Source organism: Astatotilapia calliptera, chromosome 9 (genome assembly GCF_964374335.1).
Source record: "Astatotilapia calliptera chromosome 9, fAstCal68.1, whole genome shotgun sequence".
Classification (NCBI taxonomy): Eukaryota; Metazoa; Chordata; class Actinopteri; order Cichliformes; family Cichlidae; genus Astatotilapia; species Astatotilapia calliptera.
The window spans coordinates 32,487,640-32,507,703 of NC_137430.1; the positions used below are offsets into that span (position 1 = coordinate 32,487,640).

Consider the following 20,064-nt stretch of genomic DNA (forward strand, 5'->3'; position numbering starts at 1 on the left):
TTTTTTTTTTCAATGTTGGATTTTGTGCAATTTGCAGTAAATTGTGTGCCACAGACTTTGTAATTTACATTTGTGTGACTTATTTAATTATTTTTCTCCTGAAAGTGAACCTCTTACAAAAACATATGCCAAAACTTTTAGTCGCAAACTAACACTGAGCCGCTTCAGTAAATCCAGAAGTTTTTTAACATCAAAAGAAGTCGTTGCTGCTGCAGACGTTAGTAAATCTGACCCAAAATGTTACTTCCTCTTTAAAATTCAAACTTTGTAAAGGAATATTTTTAAGAGACGGTTCTCATTTATATGACCACCATAAAACAACAGGGTTAGAACATATTGTGGCGAAATAAGATGTTTGTTTTGTAATCTTCAGCACATTGTAGTTTCAACAGGGCGGACAGCCGGTGTCACATTGTTAAAGAGAGATGAGAGTAAGGCTGTTCAAATTCTCAGCCCGCTCTTCTCTTTTCCTTAATCCTTAACAATTCTACTTCCAACGATAACTTTCTCATAGAACACAAGGAAAAGAAGAAAGGGGGTCGCTTTGGAACACACCCCACGATGTTGCGCTGTGCAGCTGATTCACGTGACCGGACACCAACAAACCACGGCAGAGCAGGAAGAAGAGGGCGGAGCAAAGTGTGTGAGCAGGAGAGGAGTCGAGCAGAGAGCGCTGCTTTGTCATGAAACGGACGTAAAGGACTGAACTTAGAGAAGAGAAACTAAAGCATCGATCATAAACCACTACCAACGTTTGGATCGATATCTGCATCGATCTGCCCACCCTTGTCTCCTGGATCGTAGCTGAGATCAGCGTGAACCACGTGGGTCTCTGCTCCCTGATCTGTTTCCTGTGTTTGGAAAGAGTTGCAGCTTCATCGCGGAGTTTCTCTCGGTTTGTGGGCTCATCTAAAGGTAAGCACGGAAGCAGGGCTAGCGATTTTTCCAGTCGGGCTAACAAAATCTATCTCTGCCCGTCGGGCTGTCATAGGAAGGAAAAATATATGTCAATGCTTTTGCATTCTTTCGGAAATGTAGCTGGGTAATTATGTCTTTGGCATCGGTGAGCCACTGCCAATATGTGACATATTGAAATCACGTTTGAATTTGCGCTTGTTTTTTGCTTTCACGTTGCAATCGCGCGAACTGTGTATAGAGAGCGACAGCACTGATTGGTGAGTGACGATTATTTGTGCACCAATTCCTCTGACGTCGTCTTATTAATCGTTAGCTTACTATGCAAACATGACGAGTGAAATCTCCCGCAGCTTAAACATGTGAGAGGTTGATCGCGCAGAGAATCGCTGAGCTTTACAGGGAGTGCAGAATTATTAGGCAAATGAGTATTTTGTCCACATCATCCTCTTCATGCATGTTGTCTTACTCCAAGCTGTATAGGCTCAAAAGCCAACTACCAATTAAGCATATTAGGTGATGTGCATCTCTGTAATGAGAAGGGGTGTGGTCTAATGACATCAACACCCTATATCAGGTGTGCATAATTATTAGGCAACGTCCTTTCCTTTGGCAAAATGGGTCAAAAGAAGGACTTGACAGGCTCAGAAAAGTCAAAAATAGTGAGATATCTTGCAGAGGGATGCAGCAGTCTCAAAATTGCAAAGCTTCTGAAGCGTGATCATCGAACAATCAAGCGTTTCATTCAAAATAGTCAACAGGGTCGCAAGAAGCGTGTGGAAAAACCAAGGCGTAAAATAACTGCCCATGAACTGAGAAAAGTCAAGCGTGCAGCTGCCAAGATGCCACTTGCCACCAGTTTGGCCATATTTCAGAGCTGCAACATCACTGGAGTGCCCAAAAGCACAAGGTGTGCAATACTCAGAGACATGGCCAAGGGAAGAAAGGCTGAAAGACGACCACCACTGAACAAGACACACAAGCTGAAACGTCAAGACTGGGCCAAGAAATATCTCAAGACTGGTTTTTCTAAGGTTTTATGGACTGATGACATGAGAGTGAGTCTTGATGGGCCAGATGGATGGGCCCGTGGCTGGATTGGTAAAGGGCAGAGAGCTCCAGTCCGACTCAGACGCCAGCAAGGTGGAGGTGGAGTACTGGTTTGGGCTGGTATCATCAAAGATGAGCTTGTGAGACCTTTTCGGGTTGAGGATGGAGTCAATGGTGAACAGATCAAAACACTGACAGAATCCATGGATGGCAGGCTTTTGAGTGTCCTTGCAAAGAAAGGTGGCTATATTGGTCGCTGATTTGTTTTTGTTTTGTTTTTGAATGTCAGAAATGTATATTTGTGAATGTGGAGATGTTATATTGGTTTCACTGGTAAAAATAAATAATTGAAATGGGTATATATTTGTTTTTTGTTAAGTTGCCTAATAATTATGCACAGTAATAGTCACCTGCACACACAGATATCCCCCTAAAATAGCTAAAACTAAAAACAAACTAGAAACTACTTCCACAAACATTCAGCTTTGATATTAATGAGTTTTTTGGGTTCATTGAGAACATGGTTGTTATTCAATAATAACATTATTCCTCAAAAATACAATTTGCCTAATAATTCTGCACTCCCTGTATGTGAGTCCGTGTGTAAAAGCAGCAGGATATATATTTCAGTTCTGCTGAGCCAAATAAGACAGGTCAGGGTGAAGAAGTGACAGCCAAAGAAAAGCTTACCACAAAACAAAAGTTATGACAAATCAGACTATAAGGCAAAAAGAAAGTGCAGCTTTATGGTTTCATGGACAAAATAATTTCTGTGGCTGCAATATGACGAGCTAAATAACCAGGGCTGCACATAAGTGGTCCGCAGGTACGCATTCGCTGTCAAAATAAAAAACGTGCACAAGATAAGAAGTTGCAACGCCTGTTTGCGTACATAAGATTTTCTGGAGGAGGACAGACATTTGTTTAGAACTCTTAAAGATGTCGAAGAAGCTCCTTTAAGCAATTACTTTGGTTTTCCTCCACCTCCAAAGAAATGTCAGGAGTACAAACAACAAAAGAAGCGCGTATTCTCGGAAAAGTATTTGCAGGAGGTGAGCTGGCTTCAAACAAATGATGAACGCACAGAGATGTGGTGCAGAATGTGCCGTGAAAATCCCACTCTAGTGGACAAAAACAGCTTTTTATATGTACGCAAACGCGCGCTGCAACTTCTTATCTGGTGCGTCTTTTATTTTGACAGCGAATGCGCACCACTTATGTGCACCCGTGTAAATAACATAATGTTCTGCCGGGTGTGTTGTTGGTTTTCCCTCAATTTCTGAGTCAAGTGCCTTTGTTACTGGGACCAATAATTTTAAGAAAGGCCCCCATTAAGACCCATTAGAAATGCACGAAATGCATTATTGCTCAGTCTGCAATATCTTTCCCAGAACAAACACAATTGCAAATAACATACTAAAAATACCTTTAGAACTAATTATTGTAACTCAAATTGGCTTGGTAAGCTCAGTGACCCCTGACCTACATACACAGGTGAATCCAATAATGAGAAAGAGTATTTAAGGGGGTCAATTGTAAGTTTCCCTCTTTTAGTTTGCTCTGAAGAGTAACAACATGAGGGTCTCAAAACAACTCTCAAATGACCTGAAGACAAAGATTGTTCACCATCATGGTTTAGGGAAAGGATGCAGAAAGCGGTCTCAGAGATTTAAGCTGTCTGTTTCACAGTTAGGAACATATGGAGAAAATGGAAGACCACAGGCTCAGTTCAAGTTAAGGCTCGAAGTGGCAGACCAAGAAAAATCTTGGATAGACAGAAGCGACGAATGGTGAGAAGAGTCAGAGTCAACCCACAGACCAGCACCAAAGACCTACAATATCATCTTGCAGCAGATGGAGTCACTGTGCATCGTTCAACCATTCGCCGCACTTTACACAAGGAGATGCTGTATGTGAGAGTGATGCAGACGAAGCCTTTTCTCCGCCCACAGCACAAACGGGGCCGCTTGAGGTTTGCTAAAGCACATTTGGACAAGCCAGCTTCATTCTGGAATAAGGTGCTGTGGACTGATGAAACGAAAAGTTATTTGGGCATAACAAGGGGCGTAATGCATGGAGGGAAAAGAACACAGCATTCCAAGAAAAACACCTGCTGCCTACAGTAACATATGGTGGTTCCATCATGCTGTGGGGCTGTGTGGCCAGTGCAGGGACTGGGAATCTTGTCAAAGTTGAGGGACACATGGAGTCCACTCAGTATCAGCAGATTCTGGAGACCAATGTCCAGGAATCAGTGACAAAGCTGAAGCTGTGCCGGGGCTGGATCTTTCAACAAGACAACGACCCGAAACACTGCTCAAAATCCACTAAGGCTTTCATGCAGAGGAACAAGTACAACGTTCAGGAACGGCCATCTCAGTCCAGACCTGAATATTATTGAAAATCTGTGGTGTGAGTTAAAGAGTGCTGTCCATGCTCTGAAGCCATCAAACCTGAATGAACTAGAGATGTTTTGTAAAGAGGAATCGTCCAAAATACCTTCAACCACAATCCAGACTCTCATTGGAACCTACAGAAAGCGTTTAGAGTCTGTAATTTCTGCAAAAGGCGGATCTTCTAAATATTGATTTTATTTCCTTTTTTGCAGTGCCCAAATTTATGCACCTGCCGGATTTTGTTTAAACAATTACTGCACACTTTCTGGAAATCCAGTAAACTTAATTTCACTTCTCAAATATCACTGTGTGTCTCCTATATGATATATTTAACTGACATTTTTAATTGTAGCAACCAACGATTTATACAGGAAAATAATGACTATTAACAAGTTGCCCAAACTTTTGCATCCCACTGTATATGACTTCATAGTTTTATGAGTTGTCCAACTGAAATGTAGATGTTTTGTATAGACAAATGGTCCTTCAACCAGAATCCAGACTCTCATTGGAAGCTATGGGAAGCATTTAGAGGCTGTTATTTCTGCAAAAGGAGGATCTACTAAATATTGATGTCATTTTTCTGTTGAGGTGACTAAATTTATGAACCTGCCTAATTCAGTAACTATTGCACACTTTCTGTAAATCCTATAAACTTCATTCCACTTCTCAATATTACTGTTTGTCTGCTATATGATATATTTAAATGAAATTACTGATCCAAAAAAACAATGAATTATGAAGAACAATCCTGAATATTATCAGGGGTGCCAAAATCTTTGCATACCGGGAGAAACGTTTCATCACTAATTCCAAGTGACTTCTTCAGTCTCAGCTGACTGCATAAACAATACTTTTGCACAATGACTGAAATTCACCCACTGAATAAACAATGGGCTGGGAGGTCAGTTCCTTGATCATTAATATGCAAATTCTCATGACCACTGACCAAAAACCACTGATCAATGGCCATGAGTACCATTCACAGAGAGTTGGGGAATGGCTGGAATCACAACATTGTAAGATAGAATAGAATAAACCTTTAATTGTCCCACAAGGGGAAATTTAGTGATCATGAAAGATGTACCGTTAGGCCCCCCTCCTCGATTCAGAGATGGTCTTTCCATTTTCGCGTAAATGGCCTCCTTGACTCTGCTCAAACTAGCGTTCCTCCCGGTTCAGGATGTCTCATCATTGAAAGAGTTCCCACTGGCCTGTAGGTGTAAATTGACTGGAGAGTCCTGGCCCTACTAAAGAATGTTATCTTGTTTCAGGATACATAATACCTGCCATTATCCAACCCATTCACAGTGTTGAGGAAAGCCTAAGCTGAGAAGGCACCTAAAGTAAGCCCCAGGCGGTAGAGAAGGACAGCTGCTGGTTAAACGAAAACTCTTAGTGATCCCTCATGTCAGCAGTATTGAAACAGTTCAGACATGTTTTTTTCTAAATGTAGTCTAAGTGTCAGGAGGAATGCCGTGATTTATACATTGAGGAAACCAAACAACCTCTGGCAATGCAGATGGCACAACACAGAAGAGCTACCTATGTTCACATCCACAGGTCAGTGTGGCCTGTAGGTGTAATTCTTAATTCCACTCTGCCTAGATGATACCCATAAATCAGGTGATGTTATGCCATCATTTCTTAGTACACAACAAACACTTCACATTAGAATGAAAAAAAAATCCCAAGTGTGCGGAAGTAGAGGCAGTAGTAGCACATTTAATTATTTACAAGCATAATGTTTGTTTATTGACATACATGGGCAATCAGAGCAATCTGCTGCAGTATCAGGGTCACAATAAACTTTATTGTCCAGTTGTGGATGGTGGAGAGTACCAGCTTTTTAAACCCTGGTAGGGGTTCTCCCTAAAGAAGTGTAATTGACCCACTTTTGATCACATGCCTTATCACATAAGGGATAAAATACATATCTATACTTTTGTGTCCCAGCTGAGTAACAGGAGGAGAAGAGTCTGGTGGAGCAGCAGAGGAACAGTTTCAGCCATTTGGATTCAGCTCAGCCACTACAGAGGAAACAATGACTTCAACACAGGAGGTGAGAAAAATATCTCAGTTACGCTGTTATTGAAACTGTGCACAGCTGGTTGTTATCAGCAGCTTTATCTTTTCCATCCTGGGCTCCTCCATAAATAGAGAAGCTACATTCACAAACAAAAACCACAGAAGTTACAAGAAAATACAAAGATCACATTTTATCAGAACACATTGAAACAACAATGTCATCAGTTGGACTCAGAATTTGTTATGAAGTACAAGATTTTCTCAAGTAATCAATATTTCTTTAATAATGTCATTTTCAGTCCAACTCTCATTGTAGCACATAATTGTAATGTGAAACTATCACCAGAAGGTGGTGGTAACACACCTACAATGTGTTTGTTGACATCTTTGATTCCAAAATGGAGGCAGGTTCAGTTTGTTCCATGACTGCATTAGACTCACTGCCTCTGTTTGTATCTCTGTCACTGCAGGACCAACATGGAGCGAGACGTCAGCGCTCTCAGGAGGCCGACAAACCTCACAGAAGAAAGGGAGAGAAAACATACAGCTGTGATGATTGTGGAGAAGATTTTACTGGAAAGTCTAACCTGAAAATTCAACAACTCATCCACACTGGGATGAGACCATTCAGGTGTGACTTGTGTGGAACGTCTTTTACCAAGACAGTAAACTTAAAAAGACACCAACTCATCCATAGTGGAGATAAACCGCACAGCTGTGACTTGTGTGGAAAATCTTTTACCCAACCTGGAAACTTAAAAAGACACCAGCTTGTCCACAGTGGAGTCAAACCGTACGCCTGTGATCAGTGTGGTAAAACTTTTAATTGCAGTGGCAACTTACTAAAGCATGAAGTTACCCACTCTGGAATTAAGGCGTACAGCTGTGACATTTGTGGGAAAACTTTTAGCCTTTTAGGGAACAGAAATAGACACCAACGCATTCACACTGCAAATGGTGTTTACTTCTGTGATCAGTGTGGGAAACTGTTTACAACAGATGCACACTTACAATTCCACATGTTTACCCACGCTGATGAGAGACTTTATAAATGTGACCTGTGTGATAAGGCTTTTAAATCTCCACGTTACCTGAGAAAACACCACCAAATGCACTCCAGAAAGAAACTCTACAAGTGCAGTAATTGTGAGGTATGTATTTATATTTTTATCTTCTAATTTCAGTGTCACTGTTTGGATCAACTCTGCTCAGTAAGTAAGTAACTTGTTAGCAAGTTAGTAATTCTGCTAGCTATAACAGCAGTGCTGGCTGATGATCAGATTTCAATCATTATTTCTTTTCATCCATGATCATGAAAAAAGTTCATTATTACTTTTCTGTATTCACAATATCCACGTTGTACCATATTTAGGCCCACATTACATTTGCCATGGCTGCTGGAATTTTGACAGTGTCAGTAAAGAACATAATAAGTCATCTAATTAAAAACAACGGTTACTGTTACCTTGTAGCCATATTTGAGGATTTGCAATTCTTTTGAAGCGTTATGTTAATTAACCTTAAATTAAAATCTCAATGGGATATAAAAATACTTCATTTACAGAATATTCAGTCAACTCTCACAAATCTCTTAAAACATTCCTAATATAATACAAAGTGAAAATTTCTCCCTCTTCTATCTAACATTCACACTCCATTGGATCCATCGGAGAACAGCTTGGGGTTAGTATCTTGTGACATGCAGAGTGGATTATGTAGATCAGCAGTCGCCACTAATCATTTTTATCGTTAACTGGGTTTCCCTGGGTCTTTTCCCGTTTTTTTTTTTTGGGTACTGGTTTTATTTTGTTGCATTTATCCTCCCCTCCTTGAAGGCCGATTCGTGAAAATATACACAGACATAAAACAGTCCGTGGCACAAAAAAGGCTGGGGACCGCCGAAGTAGATGACCTGCTCTACCTTCTGAGCTACAGTCACCCTTGAACAGTGGTTCTTAACCTTGTTGGAGGTACCGAACGCTACCAGTTCCATATGCACCTCTTTAGCGAAAAATAAAATACAATTTTTTTTTTCAAATTCAAGACATAGATGAGCCGTGCATGTCACGGCGGAGGCTTTACCGAAACCCTGAAACAGACTCACCGAACCCGTAGGGTTCGATCAAACCCAGGTTAAGAACCACTGCCCTAGAAATTCCTCAAGTATAGAAAAACTATCTGTATTATATGGTGTCCGTAGAGGTGTTAAAGATGGGAGGCAAAAGCAGAGAGGGGCTTTTTCTTCTAGTCCCGAGCCGGTAAGTAGGATACGAGAAGACTGAAGATCTGCGGTGAAAAGACTTAGAGAGAGGGACAACAGAGGAGAAGTCATAGCCCTTCACTGTGGATCGATTGATTGGATTATGAATTTTAAACTGCGTACTCATCGTATGCTGAGTTAGGATCAGAGTCAAGAAGGTGAAGTCGGGGAGCCTTGTACTGGAAACTGGATTCTATCAGTGCGCACGATGATCCTCCTTCCCTCCTAAAAGAAGACACACCTCAACAACGGTTGTAGTCACTCAGCAACAAAATAGTTAGTTTATAGTGTGATAAATTGATTATTTGGATTTGATTGATTAAATTGCAATTAAGCTGTTTGCTAACGCCTGCTGAAATCTTGCTTTAATAAAAATTATTTATCTTAATTCAAAGTCAGAATTGTGGACATTGATTCTATTACCTTCTTAAAACAGTAAATGGTAAGACTTTGTGTGTTAACCCATAACATCAGATTTAGGTTCTTATAGGTTATTCTAGTACTTCATTATAATACGTCCTTGGGATGTACTGTCCAGGTCACAAAATTTTACTCAGCACAATAACAAGTGCTATAGATCATTAGAGGAGAGCTGCCGTTAATAACTGTGGCTTACAAATATGTTTCATTAAGGTTGCAAATGAGAGCATAGAGTCAAAGGAAGTGCAGGGCGGGCACTTAGATGAAGGCAGTTAGAGGCTGAGCGAATCTCCTCGCCGCCGGCTTAAACTAGTCTCAACTTCACCTATCAGGATAATACCCGTAGGGAGTAAGCGACTCTGATCCAAAGGATGGAGAGCTGTCCAGACCACCTGTACAGGGGTAACTGGGATCTAACAGTGTGAATGAGGTATGTTGCATAAAGCACTTTGAGCGCTCAGACAGAGTAGAAAAGTGCTCTGTAAGAACCAGTCCATTTTACTTGTATTCACTGACTGAACAACAGGAGGGTCATCTAACTAAAACCAATCAGTGCATCCCACCTGACCCCCTCAAAATCAAATTCTTTTTAATGGTCTGTAAGTTTTATTTACATGTCCTCATAGTATGGTGAAAGGATGTCTGCAGACAGGGTACCAGTGCTTGTTGCTGTTCCTCTACATCAAAGACATTTATTGTAGCCCAGTGAGCTGAGTGTTATAATGTAAACAGTAAAATGTAATTGGATATTGGCAGAAATGCTCTTTATCTGAGGCGACGTTCAGGATAAAAATGTTGAAGGAATTCCCTGACTTACACTCTTTGTATCTTTGTTTAGAAGCAGAGCGACACAGATGGATCCAGTTCTCGACCCTGTCGTCACTGTGGTGGTGGGAAAGACTTTTGTTGTGACCTTTGTGGAAAAACTTTCAGTCATCAGTGGAACCTTACAATACATCAACGTAGACACACTGGAGACAAAATGAGCTTCTGCAAAGAATGTGGGAGAGGCTTCCCCACTCCAAGTGAATTAAAGCGCCATGAATTCATTCACAGTGGGGTCAAAAAGAACATCTGTGACCAGTGTGGGTCATCATTTTTCACTGCAGATGATCTTAAAAGACATAAACGAGTCCACACAGGAGAGAAACCATACAAGTGCAGACATTGTGAGAAATGTTTCACACAATCAAGTAGTCGTAACCTTCATGAAGGTACACACGGAAGAGAACTTCAGCTGTGACAAGAGCTTCAGGAATCTCGGTTCATACTCCGAACATAAACAATCCCACGCTGTAAATAAACAGTTTCACTGTTACCAATGTGCAAAAACATTCACTTCATTTTCTGCTCTGTGCAAACATCAGCGTGATCATGCAGGACTGAAATCACTGTATCACAATCAATCTGAAGATCCTCTTCTGGTTTCAGGGTCAGACTTCAAAACCTTGAGATCAGGCTCCACAGAGTTCAGCTGGAATCTGCTGTAAAAAGTGTCAGCTGATGACACACTTGGATCTGATGCGGTAGCTCTGATATCTGGACCTGCAGTGAATAAACCTGAATGTTATAACTAGGAAGGCACAAGTATAAATATTTACATTAGTTTGTGTGTGTGCGTGTGTGTTTTAAAAGGAATTTTAACACTTATCCCCCTACAAAAAGTAGTGTTTAGTCTCAGTACTTCCATGGATGCTTTTGGTGTTTAATAACCAGTAACCATCATGGCTTGATAAATAGACAAATAGATATATTCCCACTCTTAATACACCCAATCACTGCAGTGTCATTAGATAAACATTTACAGGTGGCATGTTTCTGCTTTCTACTAGAAATCTGAGGTGTATAAGGTAAACGGCAATGGAGATCAAAATCCTTCGGCACTATTATTTGCCCTGCAGTGAACTGGAACCTGTTCAGCATGTACTATTAGAATGTCAGGTCTATGTTCAAGAAAGGAACAAGGCATTAATAGCAATTTTTAAGAAGCTGAATGTGACTAGGCTCTTTGACATTCATTTAAACACGAAGCTTCAGAAGGATTTCATAAGATGATCTATACCGCAGTTAGACTTCGGTCTAGCAAAGAGGTGATAAAGATGATTGTGTTACTAACTCTATTGTGTCTTTTTCTTTTACTGTCTGTTGAATTCCCAGTGCGACCAATCTAGGCAACACAGTGGTATAGGATAGTGATGTGCAAATGAAGCAAAGAACCATTTCATCAACTGAACTGAAAATGGGTTCATTAATTCAATGCTTTGTTTCAGCGCATCTAGTGGCGAAATGGGAAACAGTGGAAAAAAAAGTCTAAATAATCATGTACTAAGCATAACTGGGGGTTGTGCAAAATATACTTGTGTAAAGATGGATTTACTGGTCAGTTGATTCTGTAAATGTACGTACTGTAGCTGAAGGAAGGATGTGCTGGGATGGTATGGTGTGCTCATGTAACTAGGGCAGGGTGTGAGAAGGGATGAGGTGCCGAACATTTAGTTTTTATTAAAAAATAATATTTTTTCCTCTTTTTAGAATTGCTTCATTTTTTGCTGACAGTTTCTTCATGGCACTGATGAGGCTTGGTGTTGCTTTGCTACCACAAACAAATGTAAGGAATTGCTTGGACATGTTCTCTCCCATCAGTTCTGCTGTCATGTTGGTGGTATTGCCCATTATGGCCATCTTAATAAAGATCTATCTGTCTATCTATGTCTCCGTGACTCTCTTCTGCTGGAACATTTCCACTGTTACCATGTAAAATGGGTTGAGCAATGCTAAATAAGATGCTATTTTTCATGGTCCTTGGAAGAGAGAAGATTAACTTCTGTTCTGAGTGATGCCGTATGTGTTAACAGACCTCTCTGCATTGAATCATATCTGTTATTAACCTCTGTCTCTCTTCCACAGCATGTCTTTATCCTGTTTTCCTTCTCTCACCCCAACCGGTCGCAGCAGATGGCCGCCCCTCCCTGAGCCTGGTTCTGCTGGAAGTTTCTTCCTGTTAAAAGGGAGTTTTTCCTTCCCACTGTCACCAAAGTACTTGCTCATAGGGGGTCATATGATTGTTGGGTTTTTCTCTGTACCTATGTAGCGCCTTGAGGCGACTTTTGTTGTGATTTGGCGCTATATAAATAAAATTGAATTGAATTGAATGCCCGAAGTCCTTGAGCTGTCTGCCTCTCATCAGGTAGCGCTGTAGCATTAAGAAGGTGCTGTTCCAGGGCCTGTACATAGGAACATGCAAACAAACATTTTTAAACATTTGATACATAACTATCAAGGTACATAAGCTGTGTCCAGCCTACGAATCCGCCCGACAAATGTGTCCTGTTTTTTTCCCCAGATTTGAAGGATGGGTCGTTGTGTCCTTTGTGGTCCACCATATTCCAGAATTCATAGCACGGCCCAGCCAATTCCAGTTTCCAACAACGGCGGCCACTACTAAGTTTTAATATTACTCTTATTAATCTTTCTGGGTCACAAAATAATCTTTTAACATATATATTTTTATTTTTAAACCCATGAAAGCATCCTTTTTCCCAGTAGCTAAATCACTTTTTTTTTTATCTTAAATTGTGTCGAGTGGAAAGTTTAGATTTTTAATGTCATGTGTGATGTTCTTGTATGTGATTTATTTACTCAGAAATTCCACAAATGTGCCTCTTTTGACAATAATCATTGTATATCTCAGTTTTAACTTTCAGTTCAGTTCCAGTTCAGGGTCACCTACACGGTATCTGCCCACCCCGAGTCCATCACAGGGTTAAATAATTTTGGTCTAATTGAGTAGGATTAATGTGAACTCATCATAAGAAGGTTTTAGGTTTATTCTTTAGTCCAGGCACTAGGACTACCTCAAGCCTTACTTGAGTCAGGATTCAAAGTTCTGTCTGTCATTTTCCTTAATTATGTTCAGCTGTGTCCAGTTCCCAATTAGCCCTGAGTGTGTGAGAGAGTATTTGTAGCCCTGTCTCATATCTTTTTAGTTAACATGTTAGTTTATGCTTCCTGAGATTCTGTTGCTCTTCGTTTTCCTTGCATTGTGGACTTGAGTGGATAACCCAAATAAAGGTTAGTTTGTGTTTATTCTGTATCCCTGTGAGTCCTGTGCTTTGACTTATGCCTTGCTGAGCCCTGACAATGTAAGAACTTCTGAATGTGCCAGAATCTATTTGGGTCTTAGTTACAGAGAGCTCACTCTGTTATGGCGAAGCATGTGGTCATCATCATGACTGGTCCTTAAAAACGCAGCATCCAACAGGAATACATGCCTTCTCCAGAAGTCTGCACTAAAAGGCAAGATTTTTATTGTTGTTAGGTTTTTAAAAAACCCAAGTTTTCTGTGTCATAAGAGTGGTTCACCCGTTACTGGGTTACGCTGGCATACTGTCACTAACTGGCTCAAAGCAATTTATGTTCAAGTTTGGGGGCAAATAAGCATGAAACACTGCCTACAGACCAATAAATTCTCTGATGATGGTCAAAATCTGTAGAAGATCACTGAGACCTGTGATTGGATAGTAGGTGGGTCTAAAGTCTGTTCTGTAGAATAAGCATGTGTTTGAAATATTTTCGTATTTTTATTTTTTACATGCCTCGATACTGAAACGCCACCAGATCTGTTTGTGTCCCTGCTGGTTAGCAAGTGGAGAAGAGTCTGACGAAGCAGCAGAGCAGCATTTTTGAGTCATTTAGGCTCAGTTTAGCCACCACAGAGGAAACGATGACTTCAACAGAAAAGGTATGGAAAATATGTTTCACTACTATTGAAACTGTGCCCTTCATCGTCTTCGGTTGGTTTGCTTGATGATGGTCACAATTTGCTCAAAAGTTGACACAAAGATGACACAAAGTTCATTTTAACGGGCACCAAAACACAGGCTAGGTTTATATTAAGCCCCCAATAGTACATCATGTAATGTTATTTGTATATATTACTCTTTCTATAATATAATTTTAATTACTGTTGTAGCACACATTACATTTACACTTTTCCTTCATTAGATATTATTGTATTACAGTTTGGAAATGTTATACAGTAGTTGTTGTGGTAATCCCTAGTCTCTCATCCTGTAGTTCAGCAGACTTGAACGCCACTGTGTTGGAGTGCAGCTGGTGGCAGTAGTACTTGCTCTGCTCTGCTACATGCTTTAGGGTCACGCTAACCAGAACCTGCAAAAGTTCCACATTTTACTATTGTAATTCTTTATAAAATTCTTGTCAAAATAATGTGAAATTATTTTAGGGTTTGGCCTAGTAGTCTCATTAAATGTAACTCTAGGGATAAACAAATGCTGGTGTAATGACGGTGTCAGCAGTCTAAGGTGTTCTAGAATACAATTTAAAAACCTGTAGAAATATAGACCTCTCCCTTTCCTATCCCCCAGCCATGTCTGCCCAGTCTGTAACAACTGAAAATAAAATGAAAAATAACAACAAAGGTTGATCAAATGGACCAAAACGGCAAGGCCGTGATGATCCGTTGGGTATCCTTGTTGGCTTTCAGCTAAATTTGTCTAATCTAAGCAGTCAAATCAAAGACAAGAACAAGACTGAATATTTGTGTGTACAAGCACTAGGAATGGCAATGACGTGAGAATATTTAAATACTTAAATCTGATAGTTCCATAGACTATACTACCAAATTATTGTTTGGTTCTTCTGACCATTTGTATATAATGTACTACCACTAGTAGATGGTTGAAATGGGCCTCTGGTTTAAAATTATACAGAAAACTGGAGGGAGTTTGACTGTTCAGTTTGTTCCATGACTGTATTTAACTCAATGCCTCTGTTGGTATGTCTGTTGCTGCAGGATCGAAATGGGCAAAGATGTCAGCCCTCTCAGGAGGCTGACAAACCCCACGGGGGAAGAAAATACAGCTGCAATGAGTGTGGGAGAGCTTTTACTCGAAAGGAGTCCCTAAGAAAACACACAGACTTCCACACTGCAGAGATTCTGTTCATCTGTGACTTGTGTGGAAAATGTTTTACTTGCTTTGGTAAATTGCAAAGACACCAACTAATCCACAGGGGATATAAACAGTTTAGATGTGACTTGTGTGGGAAGTCCTTTACTCAGCAAAGTGCCCTAAAAAAGCATAAAGTCTCTCACAGTGATATTACAGCATACCGTTGTGATCATTGTGGGAAGCGTTTTACTCAGAAAGAAGGCCTGGAAAACCACAAGTTCATCCACAGTGGAGTTAAACCATACAGATGTGATCAGTGTGGTAAAGATTTTACTCAAAGTGGTAGCTTACGGAGGCATAGAGTTACCCACTCTGGAATTAAGGCATACAGCTGTGACATTTGTGGGAAAACTTTCAACCATTTAGGGAACAGAAATAGACACAAACGCATTCACACGGGACATGATGTTTACAGCTGTGATCAGTGTGACAAGCAGTTTACAGAAAAAAGATACTTACAACAACACATGTTTACCCACACTGAGGAGAGACCGTATAAATGTGAACTGTGTGAGAAGACTTTTAAACTTTCATCGTCCCTTAAAATGCACCATCAGATCCACACCAGAAAGAAACTCCACAAGTGCAGTTACTGTGAGGTATGTATTTTTATTTATTTTTTTCTTTCTGGGGTGTCAACGCTCGTTTCTGTTCCTCTATGTCATAGAAACAAAATTTATTTTAAAGTTTATTTAAACGTGTAACTTATGTTAAATGTATTTGTCTTTGTTTAGAAGCAGAACAACCCAGAAGGATCCAGTTTTGAACACTGCTATCGTTGTGGTGGTGGGAAACCATTTCGTTGTGACATTTGTAAAAAACCTTTCAGCCAGGAAAGGACCTTAAAATTACATCAACGTAGACACACTGGACACAAAATGAACTACTGCAAAGAATGTGGGAGAGGCTTCCCCACTCCAAGTAAATTACGACGACATGAACTTATACACAGTGGCATTAAAAAGTACCTCTGTGGCCAGTGTGGGTCATCATTCGCCACTGCAGGTAACCTTAACATGCATAGACAAATCCACATGGGAGAGAAACCATATAAGTGCAGTCACTGTGAGGAAAGCTTCTCACATTCAAGTACTCGTAACTTTCATGAAAGAACACATAAAACTACACCTGTGACTAGTGTAACAGGAGTTTGATCTTAAAAGTATTTTAAAGTGTAAATAATTTGTTTTATCTTTGAGGAATTAAATGTGGTATAACCTCCACACACTGTCCTGCTTACCATTAAAGTTGAATATTGGTAAGTGTGGCTGTGTGGTGCTTATACTATTTTTCTCCACAAAGAGAAGGTTCCCAAGTTTCTTTAAGAATTGTTTTTTTTTTTTTTTTTTTTTTTTTTACTTTAAATGAATAGAAATTTCCTACTAATTTTATTTTTTTATCTTGTATAGAACTTTTTAAATGCTTATTTAACCTGCTGTGGTAATCCCCACTACTTTTCACAGAACTGATCCAGAAAGGTCAAATGCAACGTAAGAAAATGTTAGCGAATGGGGAGAACTGCTGATACAACGGTAGAATACAAAATCACAAAAGACAATGCGCTTCTGGGGAGACAATTTTGCCAACGAGCTTCAGAAGGGGAAAACTACAAATAATGGGACATATTACACTTAAACACATTTAGAAAGGGTGGCGAGTTCTCAAGTTCTTTGACGGGGGGAAAAAATAAAAATTTGGCGTTTTTTCATCACAAAATTTATGTAGTATTGTAGATGTTTAATGTTAGTGGTTTACTGTTAGCCTGTTACTTTTGCAGCTTTGCCATTACATGATTGTCTTCTCACAAACGCTTCCATTGAGACTTGTCCAGGATGCTGGGTGTAATTTATTTATTAACATTTCTAGGCCAATTTAAGATTTGAAGACTTTTTTTTATTTTTTTATTTTTTTAAATGTTCTGGGGATGTTCATCAAATATGACTAAGGTAACACTAATTTGGTGTAAAAATAAATAATTGGTTTCATAACAAATATTTGAGCCATGATTTCACTTCCACCGTCTGAGTAAAGACTGACATGACAAATGGTAACATTTAACAGTCTGAATCCAATTTTTTTTAATTTTTTTTATTTTTCTCCCCCTGACACAGATGGACGATTATTGGAGATTGTTGTGTTTTTTGTTTTGTGTGGGGTTGGTTTTTTTTTTTTTTTTTTTTTTTTTTTTTTTTTTTTGGGTCCCATTTGAAATGAATGAGAAACTTTATAAATTCTGCTAAAACTTGCTTGATTAGATTATAGCTTTTCTGCTAAGACAAAGGATTTCATGTAAATCATAGTATTTTTACAGAGTCAGTGTTTCTGCTAAATCATTGTATTTCTGCAAATTCATAGTATTTGACACTGCAAAGTATTTTTATTATTTTTTTAGCACAATCAATCTTTATTTATAAAGCACTTTTCATACAAAAAATGTAGCACAAAGTGCTTTACATAGTTAAAAGCAGCCCACCCCACCCTCCAACTCACTCCCCACACTCTCATTAACATAAATGATGTGAATACACACACACTTAAACAGTAAAAATTGGGCTGGGTCAATCAACGTATTTCACCCAAATCACAATATTTAAGCCAAATCATAGTATTACTGCTAAATTGTAGTATTTGAGCCAAGTCATAGTGTATATAGGCTAAAACATAGTATTTCTGTCAATAGCAGCAATACTATGATTTCACACAAATACTATGACTTAGCAGACATACAGTTGACTGATCTAGAAACTGCCAAATTATATTATTTCTGCTAAATCATAGTATTTGTGCTCAAACATAGTAATTCTGCCAAAGCATAGTATTGGTGCCAAATGGTAGTATTTTTGCTTAATCATAGTATGACCGAGAAGGTTAAGTGTCTTAACTTCTTTTCAGCACAAAGTTCTGCTTCACCTGTTTCAAGCACAAATTTAAGTTAATTCACCTCATTTCTGCAGAAAGTTCAACTTTGTCAGCTAATTTTTCAGCTCCTTCAGTTGAAGCCTGCTATATCTTTTGGTGCTCATAACTGTTATACTTTTTTTTTTTTTTTTTTTTTTTTAATATATATTTTTAGATAGATCAGTTTTTCAGCAGATTGTTCTCCTCCTTCTGCTGTTTTCCGATTCCACTACAAGGCATTTTCGCAGGAAATGCAAACTTTTCTAGTTGCTTCTTTCTTCTTTGCCATGGAACTACTTTCGCAGTTTTTGTGCGATTTTCACCGTTCAAATTTTAAACTATTATGCTATTTCTGTTAATGCCGACTATGACTTTTGGTGCTCATAACCTCTATACTTTTTTGAGATAATTCGTTTTTGTGTTTTTTTTTTTTTTTTTTTTTTTTTGTTGTTTTTTTTTTTTTGTTTTTTGTTTTTTTTCCCCCCCTCCGGTCCCATTGAAATAAATGGACCACATAATCAGTGTGGTCACTGATTTTGTTTGTGGGGTTGAGCTGTGTTCTTAGCTTGGTGAGATGAGCAGCTGTTCTCAGAGCGGGAGGCCCGGGTTCAAATCCCGCTTATGGTAACAATTTTTTTTCAGTTTAACATTTAAACTTTTTAACTGTTTTCAATACAAATTTCAGCTTCTACACCAGTTTTCAGTGGATTTCTTTCCCCCTCCCTTCAGCACACAGTTTTACTACTTCTGCTGTTTTCAGCAAATTCCACTACAAGGCATTCACCAGAGGTGGGTCGAGTATCCAGAAATTGTACTCAAGAGTAGCATTACTTTTAAATATTATTACTCAAGTAAAACTGAAAAGTAGTTGTCAAAAAAGTTACTCAAGAGTCAAAAAGACTACTCAAGTAGCGAGTAACTGTTTGAAACGTCAGATGTATTTATTTATTTATTTTTAAACTATTGTCACAACCTGCGGGATCGGCAAGGCGCTGGTCAGAATCTCTCCACTCCTAGCCCCCCTTCTCTTCTCTTTTTTCCTCTCCCTCTCCCCTGTTTTGCCGGGGCAGAACTCATGGCGGGTTCACGCCCTCGGTCCACGCCTTCCCGGATCGTGCACACCTGGGCCTCATCAGACCAGCCGGTATATGAGAAGGAGATCAGCTGTTCAACGCTGGATTGTTGTGAAGGCTCTTGTCAGTACACACCTAGCTCAAGTTTGCCGTGCCTCTGCCTCAGACTTAACGTGTTCCTTTGTTCCTAGATTCCCCGGACCCGTCCCCGTGTTTCCCCGTGTGGAAGGTGTGACAGGTCGCTAGCGGAGTGGAGAGAGGCTGTTCTGAGCACGTGTGTGATTTCCCCGTTTTCCCTGGACCCCTGCCCCTCACGTCTTGTATATAGCACTAACCTTGCACTGTCTGTACATTCACTTGGTGAAGATCTGTAATAAACATCTCTGTTTTAACGCTACCCAGGAGTCCTGCAAGTGGATCCTTTAAGCAACGCGTGGCACTAATTTCCAGATTTCAGTTTTTCACAACATGAAGCTTTTTTTTTTTTCACTAATACCGACAGTAAATAATACAAATATATATAAACAGTTCAAACAATTTCCAGTGACAAGATATGCTGTTAACTTCATATTCATTTTTGCTCCAAATGGCACAGCAGCCTCAGAAAACATTAGAACCATTCATCTTGAACATATGTACATACAAGGCAGCCCAGTTTACCATATATTGTTTGGGTGTGTGTCTATTTCTGCATATTTAACAAAAATGTGCCATTTCTTCACTCAGTGAGGTGATGGTTACGCTTCAGCAGCAGTTTGCTCTCAAGGTTGTTTTTGTGAAGCTGTGTTACGTTCCCCTGAGGCGTCTAGGCGGGGAGGGGGAAGTAACAAAAAGTGACCGGGTCAGAAAAAGGAGGCAAAAGGGTTAAATTAAAGAGTTTTATTAAAGTTTCAATTTATACTAACTAAAAGAGACAGACAAGCCACTATGACCATTTAAGAAAACAAACAAAACTCAGGCGTTGGTCAATAAAGTAAAACGTAAGCCAAAAAGAAAGAGCAGCTCCTAATTTCTCCTGCATTAAGGAAAATCCCTTCACATGGAACAGAGGA

The 20,064-nt window shown here is 39.5% G+C and overlaps 1 protein-coding gene across 7 annotated transcripts; it reads left to right on the forward strand.

Moving 5' to 3' along the window:
* The first annotated feature begins 598 nt into the window (after positions 1-598).
* LOC113029633 (uncharacterized) lies at positions 599-19,218 on the forward strand. 7 transcript variants are annotated; one of them, XR_013911558.1, is made up of 9 exons: positions 630-915; positions 6,318-6,423; positions 6,860-7,540; positions 9,908-13,140; positions 13,253-13,365; positions 13,687-13,810; positions 14,885-15,640; positions 15,776-19,135; positions 19,204-19,218. XR_013911558.1 is itself a non-coding variant. In XM_080306793.1 (4 exons), the coding sequence occupies exons 2-4, from the start codon at positions 6,406-6,408 to the stop codon at positions 10,310-10,312; spliced, it is 1,101 nt and encodes a 366-aa protein (XP_080162919.1). In that variant the 5' UTR covers positions 599-915; positions 6,318-6,405; the 3' UTR covers positions 10,313-11,774. The 7 variants fall into 7 exon arrangements, 3 of the variants coding, with proteins under 3 accessions (XP_080162919.1, XP_080162918.1, XP_026036396.2); XR_013911561.1 differs by lacking the exon at positions 19,204-19,218 and having other exon boundaries at positions 622-915; positions 15,779-17,033; XR_013911559.1 differs by lacking the exon at positions 19,204-19,218 and having other exon boundaries at positions 624-915; positions 13,235-13,365; positions 15,776-17,033.
* The last annotated feature ends 846 nt before the right edge of the window (positions 19,219-20,064 follow it).

What these genes read in the sequence shown, in the direction of transcription:
- LOC113029633 (XM_080306792.1), top strand. An exon ending in ACAAGTGCAGTAATTGTGAG is followed by an intron (nt 7,541 to 9,907) that starts GTATGTATTTAT and finishes ATCTTTGTTTAG; the next exon opens with AAGCAGAGCGACACAGATGG.